Source organism: Furipterus horrens, unplaced genomic scaffold, assembly GCF_987537825.1.
Source record: "Furipterus horrens unplaced genomic scaffold, mFurHor1.1.pri manual_scaffold_8, whole genome shotgun sequence".
Lineage (NCBI taxonomy): Eukaryota > Metazoa > Chordata > Mammalia > Chiroptera > Furipteridae > Furipterus > Furipterus horrens.
This window is the reverse complement of record NW_028327178.1, coordinates 29,536,515-29,557,321: the sequence shown is the minus strand read 5'-3', so window position 1 is coordinate 29,557,321 and position 20,807 is coordinate 29,536,515. Positions and strand designations below refer to the sequence as shown.

The 20,807-nt window shown below is 34.2% G+C and overlaps 1 protein-coding gene across 2 annotated transcripts in view; it reads right to left on the bottom strand.

Annotated features, from left to right (window-relative positions):
• The window catches only part of NOL4 (nucleolar protein 4), a 287,019-nt gene that overhangs the window by 59,805 nt on the left and 206,407 nt on the right, over nt 1-20,807 (bottom strand). For both annotated transcript variants that reach the window (XM_090285116.1, XM_090285117.1), the window contains one exon: nt 7,885-7,998. In XM_090285116.1, the coding sequence (XP_090141242.1) occupies nt 7,885-7,998 (114 nt within the window). The remainder of the gene's footprint in view (nt 1-7,884; nt 7,999-20,807) is intronic.

The window sequence follows — 20,807 nt, the reverse complement described above, 5'->3', positions numbered from 1 at the left end:
CCCATGACTATTCTGTAACTATACCTACTTGTACTTCTTAATCGCTTTACCATTTTCACTCCACTCCCCATTTGTCTTTTTCTAACCTATTTCACTCAACACAATAACGTTTAGGTTCATCCATGCTGTTGCAAAGGGCAACATTTCTTTTCTGGCTGAATCATATTCCATTGTATATATGTACCACTTCTCTATGGATTCATTCATCTGTTGATGGATACTTAAGTTCCTGCCTGCAAAGTTTCTGTTAAGAAATCAGCTGAGCGTCTTATGGGAGCTCTCTTGTAGGTAACTAACTGCTTTTTTGATTTTGGTATATTTTTACTTTTCCTTACTTTTTATGTTTATAAAATTTCTATATGTTTATAAAAATGTAATATAACATATAATATTTCCATACTTCTATTATTTAAAAACATGAGTATTAACCACTCCCTATGTCCGATCTGGCCTAATAGAGGTATGATGGTGACTGCAATAGTGAGAAAATTTGTAATCAAATCTCTCTGGATTGGCTTACTAGTTTGTCCACCTCTTGGTGCCCATGAATTTAAGGTCATGGTTTGATATCCACTTGTGTTAGCTATTTCCCATACATAAAAATAGAACCTCTGTTCCTTTAGAATATGATTACTCACTAAACATTCCTGGACCTTTGAGAGACATGTAAGTAAGTGAACATTTAGTGTACACTCATTACCAAAACAGAAGAGTTGCTGAGTCACACCCTCCAGAGTTGCCAAATGGCATATATATGGGTCATTTAAAATGATAAAAACATGAATTTTTGAAGATTATAGAGCCTTATTTTTAGTGGTACTCTATTGGTAGCAAAGTGCTAGATGTTGTGGCATCCCCATTGTAAGTATCTGACTGGAAATTTAATTGGTGGTGATTTTCAAATTATAAAGAATATGAATGTAATCTCAGAAGATACTGGAAATATTTGAAAAAGAACAAAATATGAAATTGTACTTCAAAAAGAGTAGTGCAATTAGCAATCAGATGTGGCTTAGGTTTTTAACTGGAGGCATAATTGATGTGGCCATTGACACTTAATTGCTTCATCACTGCAGAGGATTTAAGGCCTGCTTAAGATATTTTTATCTTATACCATGCAATTTTTACATTTAGGCTCTAGAAAATTTAATAAAAAGTAAAAGGAAGGAAGACAGAAATCATGGAAAGAAAAGTCATTTGATATGATGTATTGCAAAGCCTACAGAAAATTTGTGCGTTTTGAGCTTCAGTCTCTTCAAAATGGGAGTAACTGACTTATGAGTTCACTATCAAGGAATAGACTTAAGAATTTATTATTCTAATTTCTGTATTCAAATCCTAGACTAGTCTGTCCATAGGAATGCTTTTCAAAGACTGTAACCCTCCTAGAGGACATTTGGAAAATACATACAGCAGGTGATACCGGCATGAAGTGGGTGGGGAATTCATTTACTATGAGCTCTGACATGCTTCAGAGAGTTCGAGCTGACTAAGCATCGTCTGTTCCCATGTGAACTTTAAAAAGACCTGCTGAATATTTTTATAGCTGGAACCTATATAAAATGATCTGAGCCTAAAAGTTAACTTCATTTTAGGTATAAACACAAAGTTTTTATGCATGCTTTAGAATTTATATTGAATTATTTCAGGAATACGCTACCATGCAAATCAAGGGAATACTGAACTACATTTTGTATGGAACTTTATCAATAGTTCTTCACTATTTGAAAATTTGTGTCACTGAATGCATCAGACAACAGATGGAGCTGTTGCTTCCTCACTGATTTAAATGGACTCTGTATCTTCTAGTGATGTGGTATCCCCACATTTCCAAACTACAGTGCAGGTTATTTGATTATATATTACTTTCCTTTAATGTACTGTTTATATTAAAATCAGGACATTATATATATATAAAATTGTGAACACATAATTTAAATGAACTATAAATTACATTTTAGGATCTGAAAGTGGATATTTCAAGGTGTTTATTACAAGAAGATATGCTCTCCTCGAGGGTTAGGAACTACTGGTTAAGAATAAAAGATTCACAGAAGTTAAAACAAGCTTTTAATGGGCATATGCTTATAAAAACAGCTAAAATCCTTATCTTTACAAAAATAAAGCAAAAATTAAGGACATAAGCCTTATGTATATTAAGAGCGTTAAAAGCTTGCTGGTTTTTTTTTAACCAATTATCATAATTTATCCTAAAGAAATAATTGGCAAGGCATCTTTTCACATGCAAATTATGCAAAAAAATAAAATCAACACTACACGATGAAGTATTAAGTGACTTTAAAATAACCTATATGATTATAATGATACAGTAAATATGCATAATATTAAGCTAAATGGAAGGAAACAATGTGTTACTATTCTGCTTTTTTAAACAGGAAGTTTTGCATAGAAAAAGTAGAAAAATTATTCTGTAAAATCATGGATGGAATTACTAGTAAATTGTATTTCTTCTTTATTCATCTTTATTCATTGATTTCCCAAATTATCAAAACTAAGCCCACCTGTCCGAAATGATTTTTTTTAATGCAACAATAGGGGGCTGACTGTGGAGGGAGTGGAGCAGGGGAGAGCAACAGGGGGAAAATGGGACAACTGTAATAGAACAACAAAAAAATAAAGAATCTTTATCAAAAATAAATAAATAAATGAAAAATAAATAAATAAATAAATAAAAGCATAAGCATTGGATCAAAGTGGGGGTAATCCTTAGCATCTCTGTGACCTAAGAGTTCTCAGCCTCAGCTTCTCCACTTGGTTAAAAGTCAGGCTGATTACACCAAAGAGACTTGCAAACCACCTTGCACAGTGCCACACCCATAAATGTTTCTGCTATTGCTGTTGTCATTAGTATTATTATTAATGAGCAAAACAAGGCCCATTCCAATGAGATCCCTTGGGACGTACATTCTAGCTCAAACAGGTTAAAATTAAACATGTTACAAAGGAAATACTATATACTCCAAGTTTTTCTTATACAGTATATAAATATATTTTTCGATAAAAGGACTATCCCGAAACATATGTTGAAAGACTCAAGATAGAGGTTTATCTCCAAACTATTGTATGTAAGAAAGGAAGATACTAGGAGTAGAGGAAAAGCTGAGAATAACTGTGAATAGGGGCTTGGGGGTGTGGCAGGAAGGCCACAGAGATAGGTTTCAAGTTAAATCTGTTACTATGACATTGTTTGAGTTTATAGGTGAAGTCTGTATAAAAACTGACATGGCACTTACATGGCTATATTTTTAAATTGGTACCTACAACTACATTGCTTTTAATAACATGCCCACTCCTCAGTACCCTAACACAACAAAGGGAAAAGCACGAAGAGGTGCAGGTAGCCTTGGATTCACCCCTATTATGGACAGAAGATTAGCAGAATTATGTGCTTACTGGAGATTTTTAGATCCTGGGTCCATGGTTTCATGCTGCTTCACTAGTAGTGATTTTCTTTAGTAACTTATTGACACATCAGTTTTTAGTATTTTTTTCCTGCTTCCTCACCTTTTATGATGTCACAAATAACTAATGTGCCATTTCCTCTCCTCACACCCAGGGTTCTTTTCAATAGTCAAAGTGTCACATCATACCCTACCATTGATTTCCCATCTGCCCTCATCACTGCAGTGTCACCCTCCACGGAGGCGGTGTTGTCTTCATGAAGACTACATCTGCTGTGTTGCTGCTAGGGATGCCCTTGACCATTGGTTTAATGTGATCCTGTCCATAGAACTATGCCTCAGTTTGACCAAATGCACTGAATAGAGAAGACACTAAAGAAACCTTCGCATCATTCATAAACCTCAGCCAGCCTAGGAATAAGATATATGTCATCTCTCAAAAACAGCAAACAGGCGATAAATCACCAGCAAGTAGCTGGTTGTAATCTCTCTCACTTTCTGCCTCTGTCTATTTAGATAAATTGTAACCAAGAGCATTGAGATATCTTTGTTTTTAAGGAAACAGTGATGAAAGAATGTCCAAATAGTAAAGGCAAAGAAAAAGACAATCTTTTAAATTGAGCTATGTTTTCAAGTTATAAAAGTGAAGTCTGACATTGCCCATCTTTTTGAATTGTCAGAGTGTGGAAGAGTATCCTAGCTAATATAAAAATCCTAAATTTTCATGTTAACAGCAAAGCAATGCTGACTATCTTTTATAACATGTTACAGACTGACCTCAGTATAATGAAATCTGATTTCTGATGAAGCCAAAGCAACTGTCCTTGCCACTGGCTTGCTTCAGGGAAGAGGCTGCATAAGAACATGCCTCTTCCGATCCTTGTGTACGGTGGACTTAGGAAATGAGGCATTTAACACATCCATAACACCTTTCATTATAATAGTTAGAAGAGCACTATAAAATCCAATTAATTCACCAAGTTTCTGAAACTTAGAAGGGCATGCACATTAATTGCCCTAACATGTGGCTAACCATGGGCAGCAAGCAGTCAGATGTGTGGCTTAATAGAATCCAGGTTTTAAGTGTCCAGTTTTTGAACTTCCATGTACCTATTGAAAGGTGGGGGCACAGGGAAGAATCACGGAGTCACTGGCAAATTCTAAGAATTATGAGTCAGGTCAATAATGTTCACAGCAAAAGATGATCTCATTGCCAACACCCAAAAGAACTCTGCCTATCTCAACTTGGGCAAAAAGAGGGTTTACATCTTTTTGAGAGGATGCCCCCCATCTCCATGCTGTGGTGGGAAGTACAAAATCACTTGGTAGAAACCTTTGTGTGGCATGCCAAATGAGATTTATAGACTTCATAATAAGAAGAATATTAGTTTTAAAATATCTTTAATATAGTTTAAAAGAAAACCCCCCACTAACCCAGTGTTCATAGTGCACAACCCATTCCCTGGATGACATGAAGCCCTTCGGGAAGTTTATGACCCCTTTCCAGCTCATACTGAGACAGAAACATCATTCTTGGAATAACTGCTTACTGGGGAAACCTGGTTTGCTAGTTATGAAAGAATGCAAAAATCTTTGTGAATAAAGCAGTTTCCCAACAGAAAACCATACTATGAAAAATCATTGTGAGCAGAAGCACAAAGGGTATGAGTCTGAAGAGTTTGTCCCTGAACATGGGTTCCCTCTCAGTGACCATAAATAATGAGGTACGAGATTGTGGAGAGATGGCAAGCATCAGCCTCATGTAAGTGAACTTATACCATGACTTGCTCATGCAGCTGAGCCATCTTGTATGTATCATCCTATTTCTCTCAGCCTCGGGTTCCTCACATGTAAACAAGAACAAGAAGACCTGCTCCCATGAGACTGTGGAAAATACTAAGTGAAAGAAATGTCTGCAAAGTGCCTGTTAGGTTTCCAATAAATCATAGCACATATTTTTTTGTCATTTTTTTTCCATACCTCTCATGAATCCCAAGCCCACTGAACCCCTTTACGGCCTGGAAAGAACATTACTATGCAGAGGGAAATATCGGACCTCCCACATTCCCAGGTGACAGAGCCCTGCAATAAATGACCACTGTGTATGAAGGCATAGGAAAAGAACTAGTTAATATGGGAAGTAGGGTCAAGGACCATTGGTCCCCACCCATTCTTTTCCCTACTCCCAGGACAATAGTAAGAAGTCACACTCCTGATTATTGCTAGCAGTTTTTCTTCAATGGGTAGAAGCTCTAGGAAGCAAATTTGAGCTCAGTTTAAAGATCATCAAAATGATTATAGCTGTCTCACAATTGGGCATGTGATTTAATAAATACTAGTTCTTTAGTATCGGAGGTGGGATTTCCCTGCCACTTGAGGTATTCAAGCAAATGGTCAATATATCTTTAACAATATATAAATTTATTCAACACACTATACTTTCACATGCACTGCCTTATTAAATCTTTTAGATAAATCTATGAATCTGATATTTGTATCACTATTTTACAGATTAGACTAACAGTGGTTAAGTAACTGACTACATATTGGTGAAAGACCAGCTTTGGGGGATATTGCAGAGTGATATCACAAGTTAGTATATAACATAAATCAGTCATAATAACTCTGTATGACTGATAATATGCAGGAATATTCTAGAGTGTAGACTAGGTTGATATATGGCAAGATGACGACCAGGAGAGCCCACTCAATCTCAGAATCCTGCCATTCCAATTTCTAGAATTATGACCTCTCAAATAGTTTAGTCTGAGTTTAAAACTCCAATGTAAGAGATAATACTATTAATGTTTTTTTTTTTAGTTTTACTTATGTTAATGCAACAGAAAAGCTAGAACATCAGTTAAAATCATCTTTTCTAGACTGAATTTATTGATGTTTACTATGTGCCAGGCAAAATGCTAAATAAATGACATAAATCTGTCTAGAGTTCTCACAACAACACGATAGGATTAGTAATTATTCTTGTTATCTTGCATATGAAGAAACTGAGCCAGAGAGAATTGAAATAGCTTTCTGAAGTTCACACAATAAGAATAGAGATAAGAATCAAAATCAGATGTATTTAACTCCACAATGTGCAATCGTAATCACTATACAAATGGTAGGGTGGGCATACGTAGGTTTACAGTTGTTTGTATATAAAATATTACAAGAACGAACTCTGGGCTTTGTGTACTCACAGGTGTAAACCTACTTTTGCCTCACCTGTATAGTGCTATAACTCATTTTAAGTAAAATAAATTTTAGAATTATAATAATGATAAATATCTCAACTGAGGACACAAATACATGAATAAATACTGTTGGCAAAAAATTATTAACAAATTCAAAATCAGTTTTTTCATATACATTTTATCTGAGACTAATACTGTTTTTTATTGAACTAAAGGCTTCATCTTTTGCATTGTTTAAAATTATTGCCATATGCCATATTAATAATAAGCACATAAAATTAAAAAATAATGCCATTTTGAAAAACTTCTCAATATTCTAAGCCTGAAGTAGAAAACCTTTTTTTACTATTTTTCTATTTTCTTTGAAGCTCCTTGGCTCACAGCAAAAACAAAATTGGATTGACCATTTAATCTTCTCACGCCAATCTCAATTAGAAATATTAAGTACTCAGATAATTTGTCAAAATAATTTAAAAGTCAGGATACAGCATAGTTTACATGTAATATTTAAATTATATGTTATAAAATGTCTTTATTATGAATAATTAAGAAAGAGGGCTAGAGAGAAAATAAAACAAAGACATATCAGATATGAAATGGGGAGACAGACAGATGTAGATAAACCAAGGGAAAAAACTGAGTGAAATATCAGTGAACAATGAACAAAAAATACACATGTCCACACCACACAGATATACATCCTTAGAAAAGGGACACAGAAAGTTGATAATTAATGGGTATATAGTAAATGATTCATTAACGAGGAAGTAAGTCCAGGAGATAGGTTTTCATTATTTTCTATTCCCATTTTATGGATTTCTTATCTTTCAAATTATATTGTGCTTTCCCCATTCCCAGCACAACATATGACATTTAGCAGTCAGACCACAGGGAATTAAAGAGAAGTTGACGTCCATTAAAAATGAACACAACCAGGTCATTATCATAACTAATCAGGTAAATTTACAAAACTATAGTGATCATTTAGAACCATTCTTGGGATAAGTAGCCTTCAGATAGGATGCTAAATAGAATTAGACCTCATTAAGTTTACAACTGTCCTCTTTGCACCACAGAATACTTTTGTTGTTAGATCTCCATTGACCTCGTGAACATGCATTTTCAAGTTTCAGTTCTTATCATAAAGATACATTCTATCTTTGTGTACTTCAAAATCCAGTAAACCATTTTGCTCTTTTACATAAATCAGACTACATTAGCCATATTTGCTCTAGCTGCTGTGCACCAGACCCCAGACTCCTCAGTACCTGTTGTCTATCCAGACGCATCCTCTTGGCGGCATTTCTACTCTCACTCTCACAGGCGGAAGCCAAGATACTCTCCGCCACTGCTGAAGTAAGGTGGGAAGGAATAGGTCGAGACTAGAAAAAAAGAGAGAAAAAGACATGAAAAAAATTATTAATAGTATCATTCACAGGCCAATGCTCTTCTCAGAAGAGCTCACAGGATGTGCAGGAGTATCCGTTTATTTCAACTCAACTTATTTCAATAAAAAGAGGAAATGGAAATTGCAAAGATGAAAAATGAAAGCTGGTTAAGAGGTTAAAGCCCTAGCTGCTACACAGATCCGTCATTCATTCCCATGACTCCATTGTCACAAGTATTTAGTCTGGGTCATTAAGCTGGAGTTCGAACAGGCAGAGGAAAAACTGCTGACCAGGTTTTGCAAATAAAACAAGTTATTTAGTTCTTTTATAACATATGACAAAACAAAACAAAAACAAGTGACAGGGCTGAAACAGAGTTGGAAAAATTTGACAGACACTCAGACCATGTCAAACAATGTTGATATGAAATATTATGAAGATTTACAGTCTAAGTTGTGATCACTGATATGATAAAATCCTTTAAAAATACTTCAGTTTAAATGCAAACTAAAAAGTCAGTAATAGAACAATACCGATATAACAAAAATTTGATGTTTTAGATGTGAGATGTGTGTGTGCCTACATGTTTTATTTATAAAATGAGTTAATGTTGTTAATTTAATACATGTTAAAAATCCATCTTCTATGTAGCACACATAGAAATTAATTAACCCCCCCAACTAAGCTTATAATTAACTATAAATTGTTTTCAACTCTCCATATCATTTGTGATGATCTGAAAGTTTTCCATTCTCTTTTCTCATAATTACATACAAAATCACCTAACTGAAAGATGAAGTACTTAATGATATTGAACAGTTTTTTTAATGAAGATAAGCAAATGAAAGATAAGAAACAACATGAAAATTAAACCAGATGAGATAGCAAAATATAAAATTACAAAATAAAAGTTCCTTTGGGAATCTAGCATATACATTGGCCATCTTAAGGTCTTCAAAGTCTGAATCTAAAATATATGGAGATGCCATTTATTTAGAAGCCTCTGAACTAAAAGGGATGTTGTTGTATTTATTTATTTATTTATTTATTTATTTGGTAAATGAATGAATATGAGCATGGCTTTATGGTACTTGATTGCTTTTGTTAATTCTAGGATGTAAAATGTTATTTAGCAAATTGAACCATGGGTTTCTAGAATGGCAAAATTCAGGCCACAGTGTTTTAAGAGGTATCCCTCAGTGGAATCTGTAGTGTAGAAGGAGACCAGGCTCTGACCTTGCTTGAACTAGGAAGTCGTTTCCAGAGCCACATCAGCAAACTTCTGCCCGCTTCCACTCCAAAGTAACCTCTGCAGACAATAGGTAGGAAAGGAATGGGGGGGGGCGGGGTACAGTCTCCACCAGCTGAAATGATAGCTAGGCAACTTTGACAATAAAGCATGAGGATATTTTGAATGTCATTTTTGCAAAAGAAAGAAGAGAGACCCTGAGGTGTTTTAAGAAGGAAATTAGAAACCCAAGACTGTATGCCGGGAAGAGAGAGGAGGGTCAAATGAGGTAAACCTTAAAAAATTGCCACAAAAATGTAAATATAATTTTAAAATTCATATTTCTTCTTGATTTCATTCTGTACTTTGATGAGTGTGGATAAGATAGTTTATCCCAGAATAAAAAATACATTAATCTAGAAAATCAGTGTCTCATTAAAAGATGGCCACAGCATGGCTCAAAATTATAATCTCAGCCACATAGGACTTAGGTACGCAATGTTATCCTTTTTGATTGAATTACATTTTGAGGCAAAGGTATTGTGGGAACACTGGAATATGAAGATCCCATTGTGGGAGAAAAAAAACTATGTATTTGACTATAGCTAATATCATTCAAATAAAAGTAAATGTGTTCACACCTTTATAGACTACAGTACTGGACCCTTCATCTGGTTCTAGGGACTGAATGAAGAGAATAGGAATAAAACAATTTTTGATAGCCACATGAAACTCAGAGAGTTGTATTTCTGTTCTTTATTAACTTTATTTTTCTCTACTAGATATCTATTCAAAATTTGGAATAATTTTGGAAGTATATACATAAGTATATAATATGAAATTTTTTAGACTGATTAAGTTGAGTAATAAACACACAAATTCCTCAACATAAAAAAATTGTCGAACAGAGAGAACACAAGGTAAAATATCCTTTCAATTAAAATAGCATTTTTTAAATTCCATTTTAATTTTTAAAAATAAAATGGAAAATGACTTTTACTAAAATAATATAAGTTGTTATACATGATAATTTATGTAATTCTCCTTTCAGAGAAAATCATAGAGTTGGGTCTTTTCCAGATGTATTTAATTGGTCTTCTTGAAAGCTAGAATAATGTCTATGCTAAGTTGAGCTAGATATTTTTAAAGGTCACTGAATAACCTAATATTTCAAGATTTAGAAAAAATCAACTTCAAGTTAAAGCAATCATGCATGGTTTCCTATTAAGTGGGAAAATAAGTAGAAGCAAAGATATATGATTAGTAACTGCCAGTAGTTAAATAGTATCATTTTGAAAATAGTTGTTCTGAGTTTATTATTAGAATTATAATTTAGTAACTGTAAATGGCTGCAGAAATCATTCAGAATAATTTTCTCTTAAATTTGAAGAAATTAATACCCCAGTAGATTAAGTAATTTGCCAAAGGACAAATTGAACCAGAGACAGAAGCCAGGTTTCGTGTCTCCCAATTCTCAGCTCTCTCAGTTCTCAAGTCTCTCTTTCTCTTTACCTAATTTTTCATTAATTATATAAACTCTTCTAGAAAAAAATCCTAACGTACAAACTGTTGTGCTCAACTATAACATAAGCTGACCAAAGATAGCTCTTTATGTGTATGTAACTGGTTCAGGGAAGAATGAATAAATAAAATCTGTATTACAGTTTTAAGAATATACATGTATTTTTAAAAGAATCGATTGTATCTCAGATATGTAATGAAATATGTACTCCCAAATAGGAAACAAGTACCATAATTTAATTTTAAAATCAATATTAATAACTCATATTGCGTGCTAAGGGTGTGCAGGCATTCATACAAAAAGCTTAGTCATTATCTAATTCAGTCTTCCAAACAATCCTTGCAAAAAGTACTTTTATATTATGCATATTTTAGGAAAAAAAATAAGTTGAAATTATGAGAGGTTATAACTTGCCAAAGATCACACAAGTATGTATGTGGAAGCACCTGGATTAATATCTAAATCTGACGATGAACTGGGAATAATCCATAGTAAATAATTATGTATTCTCATTTTATAAGTAGGGCCTCAGTGAGCTTAAATAAAGCTAGAGCTCTTACATACTACACATTCCTGCAGAGGAATCCATTTACAGCAAAATCCAATTCACATTTATGCAAAGAATATACTACGATCTTTCTAAAATCCTTCTCTTAAAGTAATTGAAATCCTAATCTGTCATTATTAATTCTTTAAAACCCTCTTCACTAATGGCCCAAAGATAAAATGTCACTTATCTAAGTTCTACCACATGTTCTAAACTGATGCAATCCAAATTCTCAAGATTTTCATGTTGGAACAACTGAAAACGGCAAGAAATTACTGTATAGAAAACATAACAAAGTCACACCCAAAGTGAGGATGATGAGGCAGGCAAAGAAGTTCTTTCTCTCCTGTGAGACAACCCTACTGAAAAATCCCCAATGAGCTAATAAGTGCTAATGCTCCTCAGGACACAAACAGAGCTCGGCTATGCCGCACCAGTTATATGATACCAAATATGAAAGCCTCACTGAGTTTTCCTCCATCATTTGGCCTTTATATATTTTTTAGCTCAAAAGCACTTCTACTAAGATAGAAGGAAATTAATCAATTTTGCTTCTTATAAAAACAATTTTATAATAGAGCAATTTAAAACTATTATTTAGTTTGAGTTCTTAGACCCACCTTCATGGGAACTCTCCTTTCCTTCACCACATTTAATAATAGAGCACTTACTCTAAATATCACTGCTTTTAGGTCTTCCTGGCAGATAACTAGCCAAGTGTGTTACAGATCCCACCAGAGACGAGGGGGCTGAAGACTTTGTCTCACAACAGTAAGAGTGGTCATGTAAGACAAACGCTCCACAGAATAAACTGAGATAATCATATTTTGACAAAAAACACAATGCAAAGAATTCAAAAGATAATTCATGAAAACAATACTTCTCTTGGTTGAACACAGCTCAGAAAATATGCTATTTATTTCTATATATTTTAATATACATATTACTTAAAATGATTCAAAATGTATATAATCTTACACGCTACATGATTTATATCTAGATTGAGAAGATTTGATACCTATTTCTTTCCTAGGATGTAATCTAGTGCTAACTGCCTCTCACTAATTATCTCTTCTTAATTAACTGTCATTCTCAACTGGGATGAGCTGATCTTTCCCCAGCACTGTCCTTATTATAATAATTATCTATGTCCAAATAAGTGGTGGCTGTTACATTAAACAGATGGCTAAACTGTCACATGGAGCTTTTGGAGTTCAAAAAAAAAAATCACATTTTAATTGGGGACTTCAGATGTGATTGCTGTTGGCACAATGTCAATGTGTTTCCTTATATGTGCATGTAAAACGTACCACCACACCAATCATTACAATTTTTGGTCCTAAAACTACAAACTAAACAATGTTAGAGTTGTCTGAACTTCTGATGTACATGTAAAATGCTTTAAGATTTTTAAAAGTACAAAAATGTACAATGGTAAAAAGTGTAAGATTCTGTTCATGGGTTAGCGTGGCAATGGTCTCTAGACTCTAGTGTTTAAGTACAGCTTACTTAAGTGTTAGACAAGGCCAGACTGAGCAACGTTGACATCCACCCAAGACTGTAAGTAGAATGAGCTCTTTCAAAATAATAAGAGCAAATTATTCAGTAGTCAGAGTTTAGGTAGGGCCCTAAATTAAGATTGTTCCTCCTAATCTTGTTAAGAATTCTGTAGCTTGGATGATAGGCATATCCTATCTCCCCAAAATGGTGTGTCTACACCTAAAGGTATAATTGTTACAGGCTGAGAAGAAATGAAGCTACCTGTGCTCTTGACATCGAGGTGGAATAAAGTAACAGTTTAGCAACTAAGTCAGATTAACCTGGATATTATTGTGTAATCAGTTTACTTGCAATCTGTCTGTCCACTTTTGCTATTTAATTGCTCTGAGCCTCACTCATCCTACCAAGTATCATTATATTTATTTTCATAAATGGTAAAACTGAGGTTCAGTAAGTTCTGAACAGAAAAATTAATACCTATATCATGGGACAAGTGTTTGAATTACTTCATGGATATCCTCATTTATTCAGCAAACATATTTAATGAGTACTTTCTCTATGTCAGGAACTATGCCAAGTCCAAAGACATGGAGATAAACCATGCTGTCTCTACCATCAGAGAATTTACCTTACAAGCTAGTACGGTGCCTAGAATATAGAATATAACACATATCCAATAAAGTATGTTTATTATAGACTCTCAACCTTTTATTGGCAGTTCTGAAATCCTAGTAGTGTATAAACTGAAATATTTTTCAGAAACTTGGAGCAAACTCAGTTGGCATAAAAAAAAGACATGATAATATTTACACTCTTTCTTTTTCCTACTTTCTACGCATATTTGCATATATGGGGATGAAATAACATATTTGCATTTTTGAATATATACTCTATCATGTTTCCAAAATCTGAAAAGTTATGAATTCTGAACCATTGGTCCAAGACTCCAGATAGGGGAGGTGAATGTGGATTAAAATAGCAGGTCCCTTGTCCTTACCTCATCCTGTATGGTTTTGGTAGAAGTGATCAGCAAAGCATCTCATTGAACTGACTCTGCCACATGATTTAGGTTTGGACAATCATGGGAGCTCATCTCTTTATTCCCAGTGCCTGATCCAAAAGATGGACATATAATCCAAAAGGGCCAATTCAAGTACTTATATGGGAACCAGGACCCGAAAGCTGGAAGCTGCTCTTGGATTACAAGTTTTAAGAACAGAGGCTAAGAGTTGCTGATGGCAATGTTTCCCATTTGAGGGACCATTTGAGAGTTAAACTGGTAAGTTTGTAAACTGGTTAGTTTACAAAAGAAGCCTAGTTAATGGGAGTGCATCAAACCCTGACATCTTTACATGAACCACTGGACTTTCTAGTTTCTCAAGAAACTTCTCTTGACTAATTCAAAAGGAGTTTTAAATGGGGTTTTTAAATGTCAATTAACCTTCATTAACAGTTTGATTATAAATATTTTACTATGAAGTAATGCTCTATGCTTTGACCTTAATTTTAAAACATTATTGGCCTTTATGATGATCTTTCACAAAGACATGGGGAATTATAGTTGATAATATATATATTAATATATGAGGTCTGTCCAGAAAGTATCCATCCATGTAATATGAGAAATAGAGATATTTATTGAAGAAGGTACAAGATACAAGAAACATTGTACATAAGACAATGACATCTCAGTCCCCTTCAAAGGAGGTACCTTGGGGCCTCAGACAGTTCTCCCAATTGCCATCAGCTGCCCCATCATATTTTCCTGAATCTCATCGATGCTCTAAAATCTCTTCCCTTGCAAGGATGATTTTAGTTTTGAGAAAAGCCAGATGTCACAGGGCACCAAATCTGGGCTGTAGAGGGGCTGAGATACCTGGGTGATTTGATGTTTTGCCAAAAATCTCTGCATGAGACATGTTGCATGAGTGGGTGTGCTGTCATGATGAAGCTGCCACTCACCAGTTGCCCATAACTATAGCTGTTTTTGTTGTATTGCATCTTTCAACTGACAAATAACTTTGAGGTAGTACTCCTTATTAATTGGTTCGCCTTGAGGGACGTACTCATAATGGACACCTTCCCAATCAAAAAACACAGTTAACATGGTTTTGATCTTGCTGCTACTTTGCTTTGCCTTTTTTGGGCATGGAGAGCCAGGTGACTTACATTGGGACTACCAGGCCTTTGTTTCTGGATCATAACCATAAATCCATGATTTATCTCTGGTAATAAACTTCTTGAGGAAATCAGCACTGGTAGCATTTTGAATCAAATAATTAGCAACTGCACAATGTTCCTTCTGCTCCAGTAGCAGAAGCCATGAAACCAATTTTGCCATGACCATTTCATTTCAAGATCCTGTGTCAAAATCTCAGACACAGTAGTTTTGGGAAGCCCCAGATCAGCTTCTGGTTCTCACACTGTCAGTCACCAATCTTTGTTGATTGCAGCCTGTACACGTTCAACATTCTCAGGTATTTTGCTTGTTGCGGGGCTTTCAGAATGGGGATCATTTTCAACAAATTCTTGACTGTCTTTGAAGCATTTGTGCCACACTTTTATTTGTGCTGCACTCATTGCATCATCTCTGAAAGCCTTCTGAATCATCTGAATAGATTCCATGGGGGAATGTTCAAGCTTAAGACAAAATTTGATGTAGCTTCATTGTTCTACTCAGTCATTTTGAATGCAATGGCCACACAGTACACATGCTCACTCAGTGATGTCTACCACCCCCACTGACTAGTAAAGTTGTCATTGTTCATGTATGCACATTCCAGTCCCCTCTTCTTGGCTGCCAGGTTACATCAATGTTGAGCTAACTGTTCTTGTTATATTAATAATGGTTGGACTTTTTCTGGACAAACCCCATAATTGTATAGTCTTATAATGCATACTTAAAGTCCAGTTTAGTTAATGTCATAGGACAATACCTCTGATCAAGGAAAGATAGAGGAAATTATCAACCAAAATGACATGTTTTCATTTTTAACTAAGTGCCCATTTATTTAAATTTCCACTAGGAAACATCTTTTAATTCTGAAAATAAGCAACTATATATACTTATGATGATTGTGGATCATGGCATATTTTCCATAATAGTTGACATCTGAAACCTAAAACTACAGAATTGTATTCAGACATTTAATATCACTACCTATTCACACTATTGTCCAAATATTTTCAAAAGTGTTTCAAGAGCTAAAAAGAGTGTTAATATTAAATATTATATAACTGTCTACTTTAGGGGGAAATATTCCCTAAAGATTTAAAATATATTAGGCTAGAACTTCAGTCAGCAGTAGGTTTTGAGTTCAAATACCAACTGCAGAATACTGCAAAACACATAAGACGTAATAAAAATTAGCTTATCTCCCAACTAATTTCTACCACAAAGTAACACATCAAAAAGTATCCATTCACTCACTCATCTTTCATTCAATAATTTTAATTCAATTGATTAAATATGTATTGAGCAGCTTTCATGAGCAACTAATTGCACTATATACAACATTGTGGGTGATAAAGATAAGCACAAATTAAGAAACATAGTACTCAAACATAACTTTACATTAGAGATTTAAGGCCCATATATAAGTAACAGTAATATAAGACGGGATAAAATAAGACTACAAGAGAGGGACCACAAGTAAAATTGGCACACAGAAGAAAGATTTAAGTCTGCTCTTAACTAGAAGTGAGGATTAAGTAGAGAAAGACATATTTAATTCAGTTCTCCAAGTAGTTCAACAGATTGAGACAGTAAGTCTTTCCCAGTAAAGGGAACCACAAAATGAAATTTCAGATTAAATTGCATTTTATCATGTTCCTCAGATACCATGTACTGGGCGAGATAGGAGTTTTTTACATTGTTATTCCAAGTGTTGTTGGTTTTCATGTGTAAGATAAGTGCCATGTGTTTCTCTATTTTCCATAAGTAAACTAATGCTCGGGTTTACAAGGTCCACAAGTGACAACTGACAGCACCGATCAAAACCAAAATCCACTGGCTATAAAATCGGGGGGCTTCTCTTCCAATATCCTCACCAAGACTACTAATTTTCTGTCGTTTCCTTCTGGGTTCAGTGTCCTTATTCTCAGAGGACTTCATAGTGGATCATAGACAGCCTGTGAGTGGTAACCTCAGTTGTCTGAAACACCTTTCTTCCTCACTCCGAAGTGGCGCTTAGATAGCTGTGCGTTAAAAGCACAGCTAAGCACCACTGAAAATTTTGAAGACTTTTTCTTCTTTGAATATTGTCTCTGACATCTATTTTTGAGGACAAGAAATGCGTTCATCTGTTTTAGATAACCACTTGTTTCTTCCTGGTGACATTTAAGAATTTCTTGGGTCTGCGGTTTTTACTGTGACATATGTATGTATGGGTTTGTTTTTATTTATACTGCTCAGGACTGCTCTATTTCTCTATTCTTGGAATTCAATGGTCTACACAATTCTACAAAACTCTCCCTCCTCATTTGTTTGAATGTTGTCCTTATTCCAAGTTCTTTTCTGGAATGCTTATTACATATACCTTTATCATTCTATTCTCCGGCTAGCCGCCCCCCCCCCCCGCCCACATTTACATTTCCTTTATCTTTTTCTTCCTGTAATTTCCATAGTTTTATGTTAATGGATTTTCTCTTTGCCTGAATCTTATCTTCTACTTAATCCATCTGTCAGATTTTCATTTCAATGCCTATAATGGCTATTTTATTTCTCAGTGTTGTAATTAGATCATTTAATACCCCTTCGATAGAGAAGTAGCCCTTCTGGGATCCAAACTTTACGAACAATATTCAGTTCATGTTCCTGCCTAGGCACAAACCAAAATCCACGTCTCCTGAACTTGAGTGAATATTCAGACCCCATTTTTTGTACCTTCAAATTAAAGGACTGAAATTCTGACTATGAGGTTTCTACTAATTTCATAGAATTTCCTTTTCTTTTGAGCTTAGCAAGGTATTTCAAAAATTATATTTTACTTAGGATTTGTATATATTTGCAGAGAAAAGCGGGTTGTGGTGTGTGTGTGTGTGATATACCATAATGCTCAGGTCAACATTTTACTAAAACTAAAAAATACAATAATAACTCTGACAACTATTTGGTTATATATTTTATTCCTCAATTTTAATACATTTAGTAAATAATGAGAACATTTTATACACATTATCACATATAACACTCTAATTGTTCTCTCCTTTAGAAAAATGGAGGCTCGGAAACATCACATAAAATTGTATAGGAATTCAATTAAGCCAAACTTAGCCTCTCAGTTTCAAAAGACTATATTTAACATATAAAAATTTAGAATGTGTTCTAAAATGGCAAATTTGATACCATCAAAACCAGAATTTAGGAAGACTGTTCCAGTAGCAAAAGGAAATTTTTCATAAAACCAATAAAGTTTAGAAACCAAGATCCCTCAACTTGATGGGATTCCCCAAAATTTCTAGATGTTTTAAGTACCCTCTTGTAAGTCAAGTAAAAATCAAGAAGCATTTATATGTAAGTGTGTCTGAAATTTTCCTAAGGAGATGTCAAAAGAAAAGGATTTGAATCTTCCAAACTTCTTTGTTTTTAAATTCTTTTCTCTCTCTGTGTTATCTTTTCATATGTATATAAATATGCATCATTCTACTTAATTTTTTCTCATAATTTTGATTTACTTTTCTTTTGCAAAAGGCCCCAAATTTTATCATTTTCAGGCACAAATCCTAGTTCTGTCCCTGCCTAGAAATAAGTAGTAGGGAGGGAATATGAGATGGAAATATAGGTAAGAAATAAAAAGGGCTAGAACTAAAATGATAGCATATAAAATTAAAAATTACAGGACTTATTTGGGAAACTCGGCAGAGAAAAAATAAACAGGATTCAGTGAGTGGTAAGATTTAAGCCACAAGTATAATCAACAGTCAAAACCTCATTCCGACTTTATGAACACTGGTGTAAAAGACAATAATAGACCATTCAAGGGGAATTAACCAGTGATTCTGCAGATAAGGTGGAATATCAGAGAAGAAAATGAGCGATGGAGAATGATGGATGAAAAAAGTAAAGGAATAAGTACAAATTGGTTGTTAAAGAATTGTTATGGAGCATTAAAGTACAGCATAGTGATAACAGTCAATAATATTCTAATAACTATATATGGTGTCAGATGGATGTGGAATTTATTGGGATGATCACTTAGTAAGTTATCATATGTAATGTCTAATCACTGGGGGATATACCTGAAACTAATATAATAACGTATATCAACTCTTGTTGAAAAAAATTTTTTAAGAGATCAGTGAAGATATAATTGTACACTTGTCAAGTGTCTGGCTGATATTTGGAATGAAATACCAAAGCTTTGTCGATAACTGGCATTCTACTTGAGAGTACAGTATACAGGAGCAGACCTCTGCGGCTGTGGGTAGAATCCATATGCAGTACATGGCCAAACCCAGAATATTAGGAAGCACCCAAAAGAAAAAAAAAAAAGTAGAAGAGGAGGGATAGAAACAGGAGTCTCAAGAAAATGGGACTGATTCAGTTGAGTATGTAATCCTTGGTTTTGGTGCAAAGGTCATTATGTGATCTTCACAGGCACTAATTCAATCTGGTGAGAACCAGAATTTTAATGTGAGGGATGTCCAAGAGAGTTGGTGGTAATTGGTATGATCTATGAGTGTAAAATAATCTTTCAGAAAATCTAGCAAAGAAAGATGGACTCATTGTAAAGAGAAGTTATGAGATTAAATATTTTTCTTGGAATCTAGAAGGAAAACAGAAAATCTGAAAGAGTTGGAATGGTTGATGGAGCAACTTCTAAATAATAGTGGGTGTACAGGTTTATAAAGTTTTTAATCAAGATCTTGTATGAAGGGCTGGGTATATTTCTGATCGAACTTTGAGTTTAAAGAAGCACTCTAATTCAGTGTTTATAATATTTCTACTTGATAAAAAGGAATAGCAAGTGTCACTGTAGCTTTTGTAATGCTTCTGATATCAGGGAGGCTTTGAATTAAAAAAGAATTCAGATCCCTCTACTTTGGACTGTATTCGAGGAGTAGAAGCAAATGATGTGATTAGTCAAAGTTCCTTAAAATATATACCATTTCCTAAACATTAAATATTTATCCTCTGATGAAAGAACTGTAAGATCAGAAGGTCAGATAATAAAATTACTGAAAAAGTTCTGATAGGATGTAATTAAAAAGAAATACCAAGGGTAAGAATTTAAAGTTGGTATGAAAGTATAGTGTTTCCATAATTAGATTATATACGTATTTGTTTTAAAAATTTACATCTTAGTTTCCCCTATAATAGATATCAGATCCACCAAGGAAATGTGCACACTGAAATAAATTAAGCAAAAGCATAATTGGGACCTTGGAAAGACTCTGAACTTCCTGGCAGCAAGGCATAAAAGTGAAAATAAAAGTTACACTAAGTCCTAGTGATGAAAAAACATAAAAGCACTCTACTTCTGCAGGAGAACCCATTTTTTTCTTGCGTTGCCTTCTAGAAGAAGTTTCTGAAATAAAGTCATTTGTAGTGGATATTAAGTAGCCTAGTGGACAATGTTCTTGGCAAAATTTTACAAAAACATTGTCTGAGATTTATTTCTTTAAACGTGAATAGTCTATTATATAATAATAAAAGGCAAGTAAATGAATAATTTTTCAAGAGGCTGAGTTTTCTGAATTTAAGTATCTAGGATATTTGATCTAAATTGGTACAATGGCAAATTTTGAGATATAGGAGGAATGAAGGATTGAGAGTCTAAGAGACTATCTCCCCTAAATATTTTTGCTTGAGTTTTATAAAAATGTATTAAACCTATGCAGCATGGTGCAAGAGTTTCTAACAATGCAAACTCAGAAAACTAAAAGAGAAATCATTATCACATAACTCAAGTGTGGGGCAACCCCACCCATTACAGGTGTTCTTGAATTTAGGATCAGGACACCTTGAAGAAATACATTTCTTTTCTGGAACAATCAACAAATAT